Source organism: Antennarius striatus, chromosome 9 (genome assembly GCF_040054535.1).
Source record: "Antennarius striatus isolate MH-2024 chromosome 9, ASM4005453v1, whole genome shotgun sequence".
Classification (NCBI taxonomy): Eukaryota; Metazoa; Chordata; class Actinopteri; order Lophiiformes; family Antennariidae; genus Antennarius; species Antennarius striatus.
Window position 1 is genome coordinate 21,404,861 of NC_090784.1, and position 12,215 is coordinate 21,417,075.

General features: G+C 43.7%; 1 protein-coding gene across 1 annotated transcript; it reads right to left on the minus strand.

The window, feature by feature from the left end:
• Positions 1 to 524: 524 nt before the first annotated feature.
• paqr6 (progestin and adipoQ receptor family member VI) lies at positions 525 to 12,167 on the minus strand. Its single transcript, XM_068324735.1, has 8 exons — positions 11,327 to 12,167; positions 4,949 to 5,220; positions 4,715 to 4,842; positions 4,358 to 4,563; positions 3,214 to 3,340; positions 3,005 to 3,101; positions 2,769 to 2,913; positions 525 to 2,672 (listed from the first exon to the last, which is right to left on the minus strand). Exons 1-8 carry the CDS (start codon positions 11,382 to 11,384, stop codon positions 2,383 to 2,385), a joined length of 1,323 nt encoding a protein of 440 aa, XP_068180836.1. The 5' UTR covers positions 11,385 to 12,167; the 3' UTR covers positions 525 to 2,382.
• Between the last annotated feature and the right edge of the window lie 48 nt (positions 12,168 to 12,215).

Genomic DNA, 12,215 nt, shown 5'->3' on the forward strand with positions numbered 1-12,215 from the left:
CCTTCAAACGAATCATGAGGCTTCTGCTTTTAAAATTTGAGATCATTTCAGTGGTTTTTCCCGATATTTTTTCAGTAACATGTTTTATTTTTGAGTTTTAACTCAGGATATTGACCCCCGGCTTCAAGGCTGTCCGAAACAAGACAACGGAACTTAAAAAGGTTTCATATTAGACCACCTTTTTCTTGTTTGACAAACCTTTTTTCTTTTCTTTTTTTGTGTGCAGGAGTGACATACCTGCTGATGAAACTGTTGGGATTCACACATTGGTGCAATCTTCCAGCTGCAGTGAATAAACCGGATCAAAACCCTGGGACCCGTGGGGCGTCTTGTTGGACTGTTCTGCCCCCTGTTGGTCACTGACGCGCACTGCTCAGACCAGCGTTAAAATAGTCACACTTAAATTGAGTTCTTCATCCATTCATCTCAAATAAAAAAAGAAAATAGGAATGCTATATTTTACTGCATTTTTTTTAAATGAAAGCTTGTTTCAAGATACTAGAAATCATTCGCATGACAATAAATCCATTTATAAAAGGATTAATTTATTATCAAACCTAGTAGTAGCAAATTACAACTTATACACAGATCACATTAGTGCATTAACATTTAGAGAGTAGTTTGTTGTTTTGACAAGTAGACAGTAATATCAAAAGGAACGCCATATAAAACACTCATTAAAAAGTTAACGAATATTCACAGAAAGATTTTTATCGTCTTCCATCTTTATCTTTTAAATTTCACAAACATCGTTTAATATGCTGGACTTTTTTATATAAAACAAAAGGAACAAAGGAGCCCCGTTTTCCTGATAATTCCAACTTGTATCATCTCTTCAACCAAGAGGTAACCCGGAATGTTTTTTAAGACTTTAATGCCTTTTCAGTAAAGTAAGGCGATCCGGTCTGGAGAATCTCACCTGGAAATAAATAATATGGTCAAAAGAAATCCTATGGATTCTGCAATAAAGAACAATGCACGGTGTGAAAGACTCGACTCTGTTTAGAAGAGAGCAGAGCAGGCACCCGACGGCTGACAGTAAGACAGACGGCAAAAGAAAAACCACTGGAGTCCAAAAACCAAAAAGGGACGATTGGAGGAATTCTGCAAGACGACCAATCAGAGCTTAGCAGGAGTAGAGATAAACTGACTCTTAAGTGACGTGAACTCTGAACTCTAACCTTGAAAACACCTTCAACAACCAACCCACGCATGCAGGACTGTGTGTGTGCACACACATCCTCCTCCTCTCACACTTATACTGCAACGTCCCAAACGGACCTGCATCTCGTCTCCTTCCACCGACATCACCTACGGTTCCCTTTTTTAGCTCCCCCGCCGACGGCCACGAGACGTGTGTGTGTGTGTGTGTGTGTTTGTTAGCAAAGTGTTTGACAAACCAGCTACTTGTGACCCGAGTGTTTGTGCCACATGTGCTTGTTTTACTTAATCTGCTACTAAACAAATGTTAAATCACACACAACCCCCTGATTATTTATATTAATCCTAACAAATTAGGGATTTTATGCCCCGTTTTATCTCTTAATTCCACGAGCGGATTAACATTTAACCGAACTGGAGACCTGCAGATCCATAAAAAGTTCCTCTACAAACCGATTCATTTACTTTGGTGCTCCTGAACAGTTTCTTGCGTCTCTTTTCATGAGGTGGGAGAACAACAACAACGAAACAAAAATGCTGCCATTTGCTCAGAACAAAAAAAATTTGCTCAAGTCGCACGGGGGGCATGAGACCGCTACAGTGTTGCCATGGTTACGTACGGTTATAAAAATGGTACCTGTCTTTTAATCACGGCCGCTGTGCCGTACCCCTTCTTTTTTCCCTCTCTTCCTGTTGAGGGCAGATTGTGGATTCATAATAAAGGAGCCAATCAGAAACAGAACCACAGCGACCCGTAAAGCAATTCCAGTCTGTAGGGGAATCAATGGGTGGATGTATAAGAGCTGGGGACGCAATCTGCGTTACATTGTGTGGGATTGACGACCACCTACCCCCCCCCCCCAACAGGAGTCCAGTTATAAGGAACACTTTCAACACCCCCCTCAGAACCGTTGAAGGAGATTCCGGCCTCAAACGTTTTAATCGTCGTCGAGTGAAAAACGGTAGAACGTTTCCAGTTTGAAACTGGTGCTGGTGATTTCCTGTAAACGCCGCCAGTGACGGTCTCCTATAAGGGTGCGTTTTTCTTTGCAGCAGCGCGCGTCATTCAACCCACAGCCTCTTTAAATAAACCATTCAAAATAACTTAAACACACACAAAGGCATTGATGAGGCGTCTGGGTCGTCAGCGGCTGCTGGGAAACGTTTGTCTCTGAGCGCTGAAGCCCATCTTCGCTCGGGAAGTCGTCTTCCTCCTCCTCCTCACTGCTCCTTGCATTTGCACGTCGACATGTCGGGCTGGTGGGAGCTGCTGCTGCTGCTGCTGCTGCTGCTGGGGGGGGGCTTCGACAGCAGGGGGGCGCTGAAGACGCAGATGATGCACAGGTTGAGGAAGAGGCTGAAAATCAGCACCCCGATGGTTCCCAGGAATGAGGGCATGGCCCCGTGGGCCACCAGCGCCGCCCGCCGGGACATCATGTCCGTGATCACCCCCTCCATCTGGAAGTGGGTCCCCACCACGGCGCTGATGTGGAAGAGCTGGTGGCTGTGGCCTGTGTGGGCAGATTCAGAGAGGGAAACACATAAGAAATGTTCTTTTACAGAGCCAAACAATCACAAACCTGTGTCGACACCCCAGCAGCACGTACCGATGTAGTCGAAGCGCCCGGGGGCCAACCTCTCCGGGATGTGGGCCGTAAACAGGAAACAGGTGAGGACGGCGAAGAGGAGGTGATAACAGTGACTGGACAAGGCGTCACTCTGGCTGCAGCTCCCCCCGCAGCAGACGAGGATCTGAACACAAACACGAGTTCGGGTACAATCAGAAACCGACAGGCGGGTCAGAGGACGCCTATGAAGCGTCGTCAGGACCCCTGACACCCACCCGGTAAAACAGAGGAGCCGTATCGAAGATGAACGGCAGCACGAACGCTCCAGTCCTCAAGACTTTACTCCTGTGTGGGAACTGGAGCTCCAAGAACCTGTGGAGACATATTTACATAAATATAAACATTAACGTGTTTATGGTGTCCAGAAATCCATCGTCATCAACAACATGAGTTCTACTTTCTTGATGACGCTGCAGCTGCTCACCTGGAGTAGCAGGACAGACCAGTGCAGAACAGTGTGTTGCCAACGGCGATGGGGACAAAATGTTGGTGCAGCCAGCTGTTCACCCAGCTGTCCGGGATGACGTAGTAGCCGTAGCTTATAGCACAACCTGAGCACAGAATGAACACGTTCAGTCAATTCACCTGAGGGTCACGGATACTCCAGGTGTGTCCTGGAGTTTACTTTAAATCATCTAAATAAATAAAGATGAAAATGTTTTGTAGCATTATGAGAGTTTATTTCTACATCATGTATGACATAATGAAGTCTGCTGTGGTGTAATTTCTGAAGTCACCACTAGAGGCCGCCAGTGTTCCCTACTGACTGTAAAGGTTTTGGTTTTCTGTCAACAATCGTTTCTTATTACGAGTGTTTGAGATGGTTTCTGGTTCCAACAATGGGTCGGAACTGTTTGGAAGGTTTTCAAAGTAACCGTGGCGATCTGAAGTCAACAACGCCACAGTGCAGACATTATCATCTTCCCCACGGGGGGCATCTACTGTACTGTGTGTTTAATAGGACCCCTCCCACTAATCAAAGCTTTTCCTCTGATTGTTTCCAGTGTCCTGTAATAAAGTCCTAAAATGGACTTTTGAACATTTTAACACGAACGAATCGTCAGTTTATTTGTCTTCATGAGGTGTGCAGGTGTGAGTTAAATGCGATGAGTGTGAAAAGGCCGTGACCCGAACTATTTATCAGGGAGGGGCCAGAAAGGAATGTTGACTGTGGCTCAAGTGGCGTCCAGCATTCTCAGAGAATCTCAAAGTAAACGGAAAACCGAAAAGAATGAGGTGAAAATCAAATAAATAAAGAACACAGCACCAAAACTATCATCTTCTATTAAAGTCAGACAATAAAATCACAACAGAGAAAAACATCTCAGCCTGACTACAAGAGCTGTGAAGGCCCAAAAAAACACACAAAGCCTGGAAACACAAACGCGGACACCCGGCTCCACCCTCACAAACTGCCAGCCTCTATAAATATGTACACAAGTAAATTTAATCAAACAGTGCCTTTTTTTGTGTGTATTTAAACAGGCCTCAGGCTTAAAACACGGAGCTGACTAAAATGGACGATATCAGACACATCCTTAACGTAATGTTCTGAATGAACGTCCTACCCAGACTGTACAGACTGAGCGCTCCGTAGTCGAAGAAGTAGCAGATGTGTCGTGATGCGGCCGACATGCTGCTGAAGGTGTGAGCGCAGCTGGAGGTGAAGGGGTAAACGCAGATGAGCAGCATGTAGACCAGCAGCGGCCAGGTGTAGCTGTCGGTCAGGAAGTTCAGGCTGGAGCAGAGGACGCAGAAACGCCACAGGAAGTACCTGCGAAGCGCAAATCCCAGCTCACATGATGCGTTTGGGGTTGTTTCTTAGCTTTTACACCACCTGTTCTTTTCTCCAGGGGTTGCATACTGGATTTTTAACTCAAGGGTGTTCACAAAATTCTACTTTAGATGTTTTCTGTGTCACACACCACGTTGGCAGGAAGTGGGTCCAGATGTTCATGGTCTCGTTGTTCATCTGGAAGCTGCTGAGGACACAAGCCAGCGCTGAGCTCTTGGGGTGGCGGTAACCAGAGATGATGCAGTCCTCTCTGAACACCTGAGGACCAGTGAGATGTTCCAGGTGAATGTGTTCATTTCTTAAACCTCTAGAGGCCACAAATAGACAAATATCCAACAGTTCACACTAAAAAACAGTCTTTTACCTTGGGCACCTGATGCATGTCAAAGAGCTGGGGAAGCTTGATGCTGAGCATGTCTGTCGGCAGCCTGATTGCCCCCCTCCCTCTCTGGCAAACCTCTATAAGCCTGGCTCGCCCCCCGCGGGAGAGGACAAACTCCACCGGGTAATCAAACACCGGGATCCAGGCTTTCTGTCCGGGGCTGAGTGGCTCCCATCGCAAGCAGCGCCCCCAGCCCTGGATCCAGCCGCCCCCCACACCGCCGCTGGCCCCGATCCCCCGCCACACTGGGAACACTGCAGACACACAAATACACACATTGACTTCAATAACACACATCTAAAGATCCAGAAGTCGTGGGTTTCTTGGGACTGGGTTCAGGAGAGTCGTCTCCTGCGTCTCATTCGAGTCTGGGACACATTTTCCCGCAGACCTGAAAGGTTGAAACACTTCCTGGTGTCTCCCCCAGCAGTGAGGGGGCAACACTCACTGCAAACCCAGCTGCAGGTCCCGGCCTGATAATTGTGACAAAGTGAGCTTTGTGGAAGCCAAAGCCTCCAGAGTACAGAGACCAAAGGATGACTGTTACACGCTGCACACGATGGAAATGAGGCCTTTCAGACTTTTGCATAGACAGCCAGGGAGAGCGTGCAGAAACCCTGTGAGGTAACGCACGCACATCGGTACGAAGCCATCATCATCACGTGGCTGGAAGGCGTCAGAATGAGAAAACTACAGCTGGTGTCCGTAACAGAAGCTCCAGCAGTCAGAAAAAACAGTCAGACCACTGGCATCATGTGGTGGAGGGTTGGGGGGGGGGTTTATCCCCTTTGAGGAGATTTGCATGATAACATCTATGCATGCAAATCTACAGAGATAGAGTTTATCTGGTAAATGGTTCATTCATACATCAAAACGCTGAAGGGGATCCGTGCTACGATGGAGAAGTTACCTCATGATTACCATAATTGCGTCGTCTCGAGGCGTTTGTTCACTAATGTGTGCAGTAACACGAGTCCGATGACACGCCAGATGTTTTCTCTGACGGCGACCATTAAACCATTTCCAGTTCACCTCCTGACAGCAGTTACCTGTTAGTGGTGCAGAGACTCAGAGCAACACTAACACTCCTTTTTTTGTTTCTCCTCAAATTCTTCCCCACAGCCTTGTGATGTCGTCATGTGACCTTTCTCAATGGACGTCTCTATTGGCGAGAGGCTGACAATAGGAAGACTATGCAGAGAGCGTGTTGCCCACATCGACGCGGGTGGAGAACTGCATGTACGACATCCTCGGCTCATTATGCAGCTCCTTCTGTGGGACAAGGAAGCCTAGAATGGGCCTAAATGGATCCACCATGGGGTCTGATCCCTCATTATTTATCTTCATTTATAGGTTTTTTGGGGGTTTTTTTATGAGCACAGCACAGAAAGACGCAGGAAGCAGGATTGTAAGAGCTTTTCAACTTAGAAAAACAGAACGCAATAAGTGTTTTTGTACTTTTAGTTCCTTTTTTGTGAATTCTGAAACATAATTTATTAAAGACAAACAACATTCATCTGCTTTTTCTGTGACTCACACCAGGATTCCCGAGTATTTTGGGTCCAAGTCATGCAAAACTGCAAAACAACATCTCAGGCCACACCTGCAGCCGTATCTGAGAGGCAGTGTCATAAAGAATGGTCTTTGTTGCTGCAAAGTTGAGCAATCTGTGTAAAAAGAGGCTCAAGAGTCTATTAATTCCAGAGCTCAATCCACTTGGCAAATCAATTTACTTTCCTCACAAGCCTAAAACAGTTCAATCCTAATCCAGTACACAAAAACAAAGACAATTTAGAAATTTAGAAACACAAGATTCAGTCAAAACTGACAGCTAAGAGAAAACAGCATTTTTTTGTCAATCAATGCCATATGTTTCCTAAAAATAACATCCATCCAGTGAATCTATCACCATGAGCTGCATCCACCTGGTTGACATCCAACATCACGAGGATCATTGTAAAAGACAAGAGATCTGAAAAGAAATATAATAATGTAACTAAAGTTTTAGGTGTCGGTGCAGAAGAAATGAATTTTGCCGTGACTTTGATCATCAGCGCTGAAAAAACATTTACTGTTGTCAAGCAAGAGAAATTGAATGCTGAAGCTTTAGGGTGCAGATGATCTTCACGTTCAACAAGCTCATTATAAGGAGAAAAAGAAACAAATCTTTGCTTCTGCATCTCATCTCCTTCCTGTTCCCTGAGCGTGAGGTTTCCATCATCTCAGACACATGACGTGGGGGAAACCTTCACACAGGAAAACCACGCTAAAAAGCTTGTCATGAGATGAGGTTTGTAACTTCCCTCTTCTGGTTTTCTGTCTCAAGAATGTTATTCTACAAGGTGCCCCCCTCCACACCCCAACTCTCACCCCCCTTTTGTTCACCTCCTTTCCTGGAAAGTATCTCCCAATTCACACTAGAAGGATTACTCAAGCTTGTGCAATACAGGGTTTTTTTTGTGTGTGTTCTTGCAGAAAGCAATGGATGACTGTGGGAGGAATCTTCAGTTCCCACCTGAGATGAAAGGAGTGAATTTAAAAATAAATATTCCTATAGAAGCCAGAATCTCTTCATGCAGATGTGACAATAGGGGTAAATGTTCTATGAAAGCACAACTTCCATTGTAAAGTCATCAGTAATGACCTGTGAGGGCTGGATGTGTTTGAACAAGACGACCCACGCCAACACACACCTGAACCACACACACACACACACACACACACACACACACACACACACACACACACACACACACACACACACACACACACACACACACACACACACACACACACACACACACACGGAGAACAGTTCTCTGTTTTCCGTTTGACACGTGAACGCAACATGGGAACACAGATTTTTAATTGCCTTGAAGAAAAACAACTAAATTCAGCTGTTTTTGCTTTTAAGCATTCGATTAAATTCTGAGAAAAAAACAAACAAACAAACAACTAAACTAATTAACGAATTAATTTGGAAATAATTAGCTAAAAAGACGACGTAATAGAAGTTTTTTTTCCTGGGATATACGTAAAACATACCAAAACAAGTTGTTCGCTGGGAAAGCAGGTTTTCCAATGTGAAAAAAAATAATAAAATAAAATCCAAAACATCCCATGAAGGAAAAAACAACTCCAGTCACATGCTGCTAATTCCCAGAACGACTGAATACTTCCACTCATTCCACTCGGCTTTCGTGGAATTCCTTTAGCGCTAGCTTAAAAACGAGTTTTCTCCCGCGACAGTAAACAACTTCTTCTGGACAATAAAACAAAGAACAGCGAGTAAAACTTGTTATTTAAAGTTCTCCCACTCACCGCCACCTTCGGGCATCCGGAGGTGATAATTCTTCCACATTTCGTCTCCGTGAAAACACGACCAGCTCTCCGCGGCTGACAGTCCGGGATGTCTCTCCTTCCTCGTCCCTTGCTTTACTAATTGTGAGAATCCGCTGCCTCGTTGTCTCTTGTCCGGTGCCAGCCAATCAGAAGCGCTGCTCGCTGATCACGTGGCTCCACGAGAGAAACAACAACATGAGCCATGTGTGTTCGTCTGAGGGGTGCGCTCCGCTTGGTTTATTTAGTGTAAAAACAGTAATTTAAGCTATAAAACACGGGGAATTTTAGATGTTTAGTTTTCAGTATTGCAATTCTGAATATGTTAGTTTAAAAAATGTTAGTTTATTAATGATAAAGTCCACAATTTGTGCATTTTTAAGTGATTTATTCATGCTCTAAAGCACTTTCTGTCTTGTTTTGGTGGTTTATTTTTAATTATAAAGGAGGGGAAATAGTGATGTCAGTCACCATGGTAACATCACCACCTAATAAATTTATTCTGGAAATCCTTTCCACATGGAGTTATTTTCATCTAAATATAACTTCCAACGTTTGAGAGACACATTAAATGGTTTGCAATGTTGAATCAGCTGGAATTCATTACTGCAATTCTACATTTCTTGATTTGTTAAACTAACTTGCTACTTTGTATTTGATTTAGATGATTAAATTAACTCTCAAGGTCCAAAGAGATGATCCTTTCTTTTCCTGCAGTACTGCACAAACTGAATTTTTTGACCGATGAAGCGTCCATTCCAGACAGGGACACAAGTTTAGAAACTGTCATGGCTATCCATCGTGCCAGTTTTTCCACTGAAGGCCACAAATACAAACACGGTTCAGACTTGAATAACTAGTCAGACATTTGTAGAGACGTCGTAGTCCAAGAGTGAAGACAGATGGCTGTTTGCTCAACATCCTGATACCACAAATGGACAGAAAAATGTACAAACAACATCAGAGTATTTTTTTTTCTCCCTGTGAAATTTGTTTGAATGTTCCTCCCAATCCTTGTGGGTCCTTTCCCATTATTGGATCCATGCATTAAAGTGGTCTTGATGCTGACTTCTCCTAAAGCGCCCCCCCCCCCCCCCCCAGGGGCCTTCTGATTGCATTTAGGTCTGTTTTCAATCTGTTGGTGACATTGACAGATTATTTTCCACTGAAATTGCAACATCATCATGGGAATCCATCAAATATCTGTTGAGATATTTATGTTGAGTGTGGTTAAAACAGGCTGTAGTGACCCATGATCACCATCACCCATGATGGTGAAATACAGGAAGCGTCTCAGCATCACTCAGCTAAAAAGATTCACGGTCTTGGTGACTGAATGTCCTCGAGTTCCACGATCTCCAGTTGCCTTTCACTTACAGTAATTGTAGTATCACATGACTTCACTGACTCAGAGTCCTCATGTAGGCCTTCATGTTTACGCCTTTGTCCAAACTAACCAGGGAGAACTTCCTGTTTTATTCTGCACAGGTCAGACACCCAGCTTATGTCAACACAGCTTTCTATCTCATCAGATTTCTGTTTTGTTTTGAGTTCATCCAGACACGGAGCAGCTTGACTTTAAACACTTTCAGGACACAGGAGATAATTTGGTTCCACATTTTCAGTAAAGTCCTTGACGTTGGTTTGTTCACGGAGCCTCGCCGCTCCTTCCACTGCTTCACTGAGCTCCAGTTTGTTTGCTTTGTCATCATTAGACTTTAAATTATGTGATCAAAGATGAGCCTTGCCGGTGTTACATCTTGTTCCAGAGTTGAAGTACATTAAGTCCTCTAATCGTACATGTCAACTTCTCATATTTAATCAAGATTTAAATAGCATATGTTAGAGAATATGTTGTTAGAGCCATAAATGAAGTACAGCAAAAGAGATTATTCAACATTTCTGATCTCTTTAGTCATTTATGGTTATTTATTTTTTGATTGTGAAAGACAATTACCTGTTTTCTTAAATTCAATAAGTTGATCATTACTGATTCATCAGAAAGGAAATTCAGTTTCAGCACCAGGACACTAAACATAATTAAAAAGTAGATTACTAATATTGGAATAGTTATATTAATGTCCAGATCTATTAAACTCAAAAGTATTTTAAATGCTAAAATCAGTATTTATGGCTGTAAAAAGCTTTGAATAATCCTAATATGAACCTCATGCTTAAAAAACTAAGTAGGAAAAACAAATTTAATGTAAAATTAAAAATATATTCAAGAAAATTATTTTAAAAATTTAAAAAGAAATACAAGACATCGCCCAAAAGTGTTATTTTTATACAAGCAGGGATGCATTTGTATCCAAAGCATGACTCAGTAATGCTCCATTCAAAGCAGGGATATAAAGTGCGCCAAAGCAAGTAAGAGACCAATAAACATAGGAGTGTGTTTATAAGTTTGAAACAAGACATCAGTCATATTCCCAAATGTTTCCCAAGTATTGTTTGGTAGACGAGGATCAGTTCCTCTCAATGGGAGCGACTCCAAACCTCAAAGGTCTCCTTTGGGGAGGAAGGGGAGTGAGTTCACAGAAACTGCAGCCAGTTGTCAGACATGCTCGGTTAGAATCAGGGTAATTGTGCAGCAGTGATGGCGAACGGCTGCCAAGCTCTCACAGGTTCCAGCAGGACGCTCAGACACCTGGCCTTTCAGCTCCTTGAAGTAGGTCTGATGGGATTATTTAGGTGGGAATAGGAAATCTATAATCCTGTAATTATTCTCCGATCAGGTATAGTCCTGTTTTACCAAACAGAACCAAACTATAACCAAATAATAACTAATAACAAATTAAAAACGCCCATTGAGGTTGAAATCCCTCCTCAGGGCAGAGTTTTTTTCCATTGAACGTGGCAACAAGAAACTTGTTTTTCAGGATCAGGAGAAAAGGCAGGAGCTGCAGCATCATTATTATAATTGCAAAAACAGCCACCATTAATTCTGAGCAGGACACATTTCTAGAATTTAAGACTATAAATAAGGAATGAAAGACAGAATAGTGAGGAGTTACTTACACATAAACTCCAGGCAAGCGAGGCATTTCACAGCCAGAACAGACCCCTGCTTGGACATTTCTTAGACGGATCACGAACACAGTTGGTTGTAAATCTACCTAAATGTGTTTTGTGCATTTAAACCCTTCATCCTGTCCCATATCTGTCCACTCTGAATTCCCCTGCAGCCCCACAGCTTCACAGTAAAAGGATTGGGTCAGCGAGGTTTCCCCCTCCTCCTCCTCCTCACCCAGCAGAAGTACTGGGCCAGCACCAGTGCCCATCATCCTCTGTCGGGGTGGCACCGGTCCTGCTGCCAGGGGATTGGTTATTCTGTGTGGCTGGTCGGTGGCAGGCACGGGGCCCGGGCCACAGAAGAACACAAGAGACTGCTGGAAAAATGGAAAGAATGGCACAGGGAGACCTAGTTTGAACGATGGGGCAGAGACGGGAGGCAGGGCAACCAGTTGAGATTCAAGTATAGAGATGGTCTGATGCATCACGATTTGTCTGTTAGAAGTGACGAAGGCCCCCACAGCCCGAGTTTGCTTGATATGTTTAGGAAACACAAGTCTGTGCACTGGAGAATATAAAACCTGTCAGTGATTTACACGACATATAACCAAAATGGTTGGATCAGCAATTTAGAGTTGAATTTATTCCCTTTTTACATTAGTGGGGCAATATCTGGGGATTTGTTGCCCATTCTATAAACCACCAAAAAAAATCACATTAAAAAAAGACATTGAATGACGCAGCTGAGGTCAAGATGTCTTTAGTTTTAGCCCCAAGCACGACTCGGGTCACACGAATTGAACCGCATCTTTGATCAGAACCTGCATTTCTTTCAAGCTCCTCGCCGACATCGGATCAAAGACTTACTGACAAAAACCTCGAGGCAGAAGTTTCC

Bases quoted from the DNA above. Each gene is read 5' to 3' on its own strand.
- paqr6 (XM_068324735.1), bottom strand. From the start codon at position 11,384: ATGTCCAAGCAGGGGTCTGTTCTGGCTGTGAAATGCCTCGCTTGCCTG. The intron at 5,221-11,326 runs GTAAGTAACTCC...GTGTGTCTGCAG, and splicing joins CGCTTGCCTGGAGTTTATGT to TGTTCCCAGTGTGGCGGGGG. The intron at 2,914-3,004 runs GTGGGTGTCAGG...GTTTGTGTTCAG, and splicing joins CGGCTCCTCTGTTTTACCGG to ATCCTCGTCTGCTGCGGGGG.